The following is a 7059-nucleotide window of genomic DNA, read 5'->3' on the forward strand; positions in this document are numbered from 1 at the left end:
AAAAGGAAGTTGAAGGCCACACGCACGTACGTATACAGACAGAAGGAACTAGGCACCCCCGTTCCCCTTTGACCAGCTCCTGTGTTCAAAGAGGCATTCAAGAAAACTTAATCTAAGTTCTGATTTGAATTAGGATTAAGTAGTATAAATCCTGCACTCAACCACCTCATCTTCCCTCTATTTAAGCAGTCTCGGGCTCTCAGCCCATACCACCATTCTGCACAGTCACAGCGACATCACGAGCAAAAGAAGAAACCCATACCACCACCCAGCTGATTGCTAGCTTCCGCGCACGTCTCCGACGATCGAGCCGGCTGAGCATCCCTATATGGCGTCCGAGCAGCTGCTGCCCGCCGTGCCGAGGTGGAGGCCGAGCCCGCCGCGGGAGCAGAGCCGTCCCGGCCACGCCGCAGATGACGAGGGGCCGTCCGAGACAGCCTCCGACGTCCTCGGCGGCTCCCTGCGCAGCACCGACGGCTTCCCTTTCGGCAGCGGTAGCTCGTTCCCGCCGCCGCCATTCGCTCCGATGCCGGTGACCCTGCCGCGGTCGCGGACCTCCTCGTCGCTCGAGATCAGCGTGGAGAACGGCGCAGGCGCCGTGCCCCCCGTGCTTCGCGAGACGTCGTTGCGCCGAGTAGACCAGGGCGTCGTGCTTTCCTGGGAGGACTTGTGGGTGTCGGCGGCCGGCGGCAAGGCGGGCCGTGTCCCCATCCTGCGCGGCCTCAACGGCTATGCGCGCCCTGGCGAGGTCCTCGCCATCATGGGCCCCTCCGGCTGCGGCAAATCCACCCTTCTGGACGCTCTAGCAGGTTGGTACAGCCGTATACATGCTCGTGAATAATACTACTCCTGATAAACTACTCGAAAGATTTTGTTCGCCAGCTAGCTAGCGTCGTAGCGACTCGTACAATTAGTATTTAGAAATTTATATTTTTGTGGTGAGAAGATTAAAGAATTAATTCCGACGAGCTTCCGTGGTACATAATTACAGGAAGGCTAGGCTCTGGTGTCAGCCAGAAGGGAGACATCTTGATCAATGGCCGGAGGCAGAAGTTATCCTACGGAACTTCGGTAAGCATGGATGGGCTATTTCAATTCGGAGAATCTCATTTTCATTCGGGTTGATCGTGAACGAACGTACTCTATCAATTATTTTAGTTAATCAACGCATCCTTTGCGTGTTGCAGGCGTACGTGACGCAGGACGACGTGCTGATGACGACGCTGACGGTGCGGGAGGCGGTGCGGTACTCGGCGTCGCTGCAGCTGCCGAGCGGCATGTCTGCGGCGGCGAAGCGGGAGCGGGCGGAGGAGACGCTGCGGGAGATGGGGCTGGAGGGCGCGGCGGACACGCGCATCGGCGGGTGGATGCACAAGGGGATCAGCGGCGGCCAGCGGCGCCGGGTCAGCATCTGCATGGAGATCCTCACCCGGCCGGCGCTGCTGTTCCTCGACGAGCCCACCAGCGGCCTCGACAGCGCCGCCTCCTTCCACGTCGTCAGCCGGATCGCCAGTCTCGCGCGCCGGGAGGGCATGACCGTCGTCGCCGCCGTGCACCAGCCCAGCACCGAGGTCTACGGCCTCTTCCACGGGCTCTGCCTCCTCGCCTACGGCAAGACCGTCTTCTTCGGCCCCGCCGCCGAGACCAACCAGGTATATACGTCTGCTCTACACATATACGTTTTACGTACGCACGTAGCTAGTATATATACGTGCGCAGTGCTGTTGATTGCTGCCTGTTGCTGTCGCTATCAAGTACCGAAACTATATCCAAATTGTCGATGGGTTAAACGTGCTTGGACTTTGGACATGATCGCAACCCTAGTAGGCGTATATATTCACAGTTTCACACTCGACGGTGGTACCAAAAATGATATTAGGGTTGAGATTGTATGATCAAATTTAACAAAATTATACCGTAAACAAAATTGTGAATTGTTTCACCACGTACCTACGGTTTATATCTGCAAGACCAAAATATTTTAGCAAAAAATAATAATATATAGTATGTTCATTCGGGTTTATTAGGCCCTCTTGTATTCCGGGTTAAACTTTGACCGTTGATTTAATTTGCAAACTATAAGTTATGTATTATAGACTTAATATTATTAGTTCGTATTTGAATGGAGTTTTTGATGATACCATTTTTTGATTCTTTTTAAACATGTTTTGTATTTTTAAAAATAACATTGATCAAACATATCACATCTAAGGAAAGATCCTACCCAAGTTGCCCCGCACACTGGGATGGGTTGGCGAAATCACATCCTTTTTCTTCTTGTGGAGAAGCAAACCTGCATCCTATTTATTTTGAAGTATTGACCGTCCTTTTTAAGTCTGTAATATATTGAATTCTAATGTATCCCTAAGAGAAGCTAAGACTCATTTGTATTTCAAAATTTGTTAAACGGATTCTTCCTGCAACTAAAAATGACTTTTGTGACCCGAATTCATATATTGATTTGACTTCTCCTATCCAATATATATGTATGACCCCGTCTAAGGGGTCAGATACGTGGCAGCAATTATCGGTTAAACCTGATATTAATCACCATACACATACAGTTGCACCTTTACGTCGGCGGAACTGTACTCGAGTCATTGGTAGGGACTGCTGAGCCGAATGGAGACCGGAGTACATATGCAGCTTATTAGCAACAGGAGACCACATGCTAGACTGCGGTTTAGCTTCGGAGCCTCTGCCACCTGCAGCATCGCGTTCATAAGTGGCAAAGATGTGCTTGTATTCTGGACAGTTTTTTCAGTGGTGACAGCTAAGGCTGAAAGCTCAGTTTGGCTGTAGACTGTGGAGGGATCGTATTGTACTCGTATTAGGTGATCCGCTGTGCGAAGCAAGTCTCCTGATACAACAAATTAATTCCCCGCAAAAAACAATACTCCCTCCGTTTCTTTTTAGTCTGCATATAAGATTTGGTCAAAGTCAACCCAGTAAAGTTTGACCAACTTTATAGGAAAAAACATCTGCATCTACAATACTAAACCTATATGGTATGATTGATAAAAAAAAAGCTATATGGTATGAAAATTAATTTCATGATGCATCTAACATTATTGATTTCATATTATGAAACTTGATTTTTTTTTCTATAAACTTAGTCAAAGTTAACAAAGTTTGACTTTGACCAGACTAAAAAGAAACGGAGGGAGTACAACAAATTAATCGGTGTATTGATGAAGTATTAGGTGAGAGTAATTTCGTGGGGTGACTAAGTTGACCACACGGTTTGACAAACACGCGCGTTTTCCTAGCTGACGGGCTGACGGTCACGGAGGAGAAAAAATGTGTTTTGGTCGGTCGGTTCATAGGTAGATAACTGAAGAAAATGGCATTGCTAATGATTATGTGAAATTTCAGACATGCCATCTGTTCCTATCTTCCTCACTTGCTGGACTTGGATTGCTACAGTCAAAGTACAGAAGAAATTCTTGAAGCCACCGAATTGTGTTACCTAATTTCTTTGCTTGTTTGTTTGTTGCAGTTCTTTGCTCTGAGCGGGTTTCCTTGCCCGTCACTGATGAACCCTTCCGACCACTTTTTGAGGACCGTCAACAAGGACTTTGACAACGTGAGCGCATCGTCACCGTTCAATCAACAAGGACCTTAACATCATATCTGAAATATTCCTGGTGAATAGTGTTCCTAACCATACGCTCCATTTACTTATTCTTCAGGACATCGAGGAAGGCCTCGGCGGGAAGAAGACGACCACCGCCGAGAACATCGACGCGCTGGCGGTCTCCTACAAATCATCCATGCATATGGACAAGGTGACCCGGCAGATCGCCAACATACGCAGCACTGTGAGTAGCCCGGACTCCACGTACATTCTGAAACTTTCAATTGGAGTGCTGAATTTTGCTAATTATAAGCGTGTATGTGGTTTGTCGTGTGGTTTCAGGGAGGGGAGGTGGTGAAGATGGAAGGGCAGCAGCCGAGCTTCCTGATGCAGTCCTTCGTGCTGACCAAGAGGTCTTTCACCAACATGTACAGGGACCTCGGCTATTACTGGCTCCGCTTCGCCATCTACATCGCCCTCTGCCTCTGCTGCGGCACCATCTTCTATGACATCGGCCAGGACTACGGATCCATCCAGGTGCCTATCAAGAAGTCTCTCATTGTAGTTTCCACCGCCACTGATCACTGTTGTGTTAACCGTGTGATTGAATACTTTGCATGCAGGCTCGTGGCTCCATGCTCATGTTCGTCGGCGCCTTCCTCACCTTCATGGCCATCGGAGGCTTCCCATCTTTCGTCGAGGACATGAAGGTGAAGTTTCGGATCGAGTTCCATCTCATCTCACGTCTCACGATACGTTGATCTGATGTGCTTTCGGTATGCGCAATGCAGATATTTGGAAGGGAGAGGCTGAACGGGCACTACGGGGTGTCGTCGTTCGTGATCGCCAACACAGTGTCGGCGACGCCGTACCTGCTCCTTATTTCCGTGGTGCCGGGCGCGATGGCCTACTACCTGGTCGGCCTGCAGAGGAGCTTCGACCACTTTGCCTACTTCGCGCTGGTGCTCTTCATGACCATGATGCTGGTGGAGGGCCTGATGATGATCGTGGCTAGCGCCGTACCGGACTTCCTCATGGGCATCATCACCGGCGCTGGCATCCAGGGCGTCATGATGCTCAACGGCGGCTTCTTCCGCCTGCCCCACGACCTTCCCAAGCCGGTGTGGAGGTACCCCATGTACTACGTTGCCTTTCACAAGTACGCCAACCAGGGTTTCTACAAGAACGAGTTCCTCGGCCTCACCTTCCCAAATAACCAAGCCGGCGGCGCCACCACCATCACTGGTGACGAGATCCTCAGGCAGTACTGGCAGGTGGAGATGGGGTACAATAAGTGGGTCGACCTCGCGGTCCTGTTCGGGATGGTCATATTGTACAGGGTGCTCTTCTTGGTCATCATGAAGCTCACCGAGAAGGTGAAGCCCATGGTGAACGGGTTTAGTTTCAGGAGGACCCAGCCGTCGGTGCACATCGCCGACCAGAGTTTCGAAGCAAATGGAGCAAAGTGAGGCCGGAGAGATCAGCACAATTGTCTTGTTAATGGAGGATTGTTGCTTATGAGTACTGTAGTGTTGCAGCGTTGTGCGGTGTATGTAAAGGCCGCAAAAGAAAGAAGTGCACAAAACTTGTCAAATTAGTTCATAGGCTGTCTGTAAGCGGTTTGTCGATATACACTAGTATTATCATTTTGAAAAAAGGGTTCACCCCCTGATTTTCATTTTTCAAAAAATTGATTACACAAGCATCCATCAAGTTCTTGTTAAGACATCAGTCTCAGTGTCACATGACGGGTTAACGAGCACCTTCTAACAACAAGAGACATCTACTGAGCAAAATCTAGACCTTATTACAAAACCACACGACGAGGCACCGAAGCTTTTTGAAGTAAAGTTGGATACAAACTATGCAGACTATCTAAAACCACAACAACATATCTCCAGAGGCATCATCCAACAATCCTGAGCATGACAGGCGCCCTTGCTGAAGACATCAGCCACCACCCACAACATTCATCTTACCCCTCTAAAGACCCCCTTCCTGGCTGGTTTCGGGAGCAGGCCATCAAATGCTACTTGTGAGCTGCATTAAGATTTTCCCCGAAGAGGAAGTGTGAAGCAATATAGTAGCTGATAAGTATTTCTCTTAGTGAGAACCAACGTTATCGAACCAATAGGAGAATCACATCAAGCCTAGGGAATAACACATGCACACACAAGAGCAAATACTTGCACCCGACGCGGGCAAGATGGTTGTCAATCCCCTTGAACTTGTTACATGCAGGGATTAAATCTAGTAATTTTTTTTCGATAAAAGGTGATTTTATTATCTCAAACGTAGCATCAAGCGGATACAAAGCATTATGAGTAACACCCGGCCTCTGCATAACTAGTATGCACACGTCCCAATATGAAGGTCTGACAAAAATTAATGAAAAAAAAACCTGACGAATCGGCAACAGTAGAGCCCTATAGACCGACACTATGCCTATGTCGATGGAGGTGGTAGATCGATCCGAAAGTTATGTTGCCACACATGTTGGGAAAAAACCTCCATAGCAACCTGCTCCAATCGCATACACACTGCCTTGAACAGCGGTTGGTCCTCCGGTCGTTGTAACATAGACCACATATGTAGCAATTGCGTACACCGAAAAATAACCTGTAGAGGAGAAGCATTTCGTCCATTAAAAAACAAAATCATTTCTACATAGCCAAAGCGACCAAATTAAGGCATACGCTCCCACCCTTATTAGCGTTTTGAACCTATTTGAGATACCGTCCAACCAATGACCAAAAACATTGGCAACAGTTGTGGGAGGATACAAACTTGACGCTATTTGGATGACTGACCACGTAGAACGTGCAAACTTGCATTCGAAAAGGAGGTGTTTGATTGTTTCGTCATGAGTACAAAAACAACAGTGCGAGATTGTCTTTGGTTAACACAACCCGCCTACGAAGATACCACATGAAAATTTTCACTTTTAGTGAAATTTTGGACTTCCAAATTTTCTTGTTATTACTCACTAGTACCTCAGAATGTGTGAGCGCATGATACATAGAGTCTACAGCGAAAGACCCTGATGTAGTAAGGTTCCAGCGAAACACATCCCAGCCTTGTGTCAGGTTAATCAAATCCAATCGGGATAAAAGATTATGCCATGACACAAGTCGGGGGCTAATCAAATCCCGCCTGAACGAAATATTCGGCGGGAATGAACTGAGCACTTGCGCAATAGTATTATTCTTATCGCGAACAATGTTGTATAAGCCTAGATATTGTTCTCGGAGACTGGCATTGCCTAGCCAGATGTCTTTCCAAAAACGAATCTCCGACCCATCCTTTATCGCGAAAGACCCAAAGTGAAAGAGATGTTTCTTTGTTGCCATTAGGCCAGCCCAAAAGTGCGAATCGCCAGGTTTCCAAAATGCCTGGGACACCGCCTTTTGACCTAGATACTTGTTGCGCAGCATGGTTTGCCAAACACCATCCTCAGTAAGAAGTTTGAACAACCATTTACT

At 48.1% G+C, this 7059-nt stretch overlaps 1 protein-coding gene across 1 annotated transcript; it reads left to right on the top strand.

Moving 5' to 3' along the window:
- The first annotated feature begins 231 nt into the window (after positions 1-231).
- On the top strand, positions 232-5267 carry LOC119310340 (ABC transporter G family member 11-like). The gene is made up of 8 exons (XM_037586127.1): positions 232-809; positions 992-1071; positions 1188-1652; positions 3500-3586; positions 3693-3821; positions 3920-4114; positions 4201-4287; positions 4369-5267. The coding sequence occupies exons 1-8, from the start codon at positions 329-331 to the stop codon at positions 5044-5046; spliced, it is 2202 nt and encodes a 733-aa protein (XP_037442024.1). The 5' UTR covers positions 232-328; the 3' UTR covers positions 5047-5267.
- The last annotated feature ends 1792 nt before the right edge of the window (positions 5268-7059 follow it).

Source organism: Triticum dicoccoides, chromosome 5B, assembly GCF_002162155.2.
Source record: "Triticum dicoccoides isolate Atlit2015 ecotype Zavitan chromosome 5B, WEW_v2.0, whole genome shotgun sequence".
In the NCBI taxonomy this organism is placed as follows: domain Eukaryota; kingdom Viridiplantae; phylum Streptophyta; class Magnoliopsida; order Poales; family Poaceae; genus Triticum; species Triticum dicoccoides.

Excerpts from the sequence above, each read along its gene's own strand:
- LOC119310340 (XM_037586127.1), top strand. The coding sequence starts at position 329 with ATGGCGTCCGAGCAGCTGCTGCCCGCCGTGCCGAGGTGGAGGCCGAGC. Across the intron at positions 1,653-3,499 it reads CCGCCGCCGAGACCAACCAG|TTCTTTGCTCTGAGCGGGTT; the intron begins GTATATACGTCT and ends TGTTTGTTGCAG. Across the intron at positions 3,587-3,692 it reads TCAACAAGGACTTTGACAAC|GACATCGAGGAAGGCCTCGG; the intron begins GTGAGCGCATCG and ends CTTATTCTTCAG.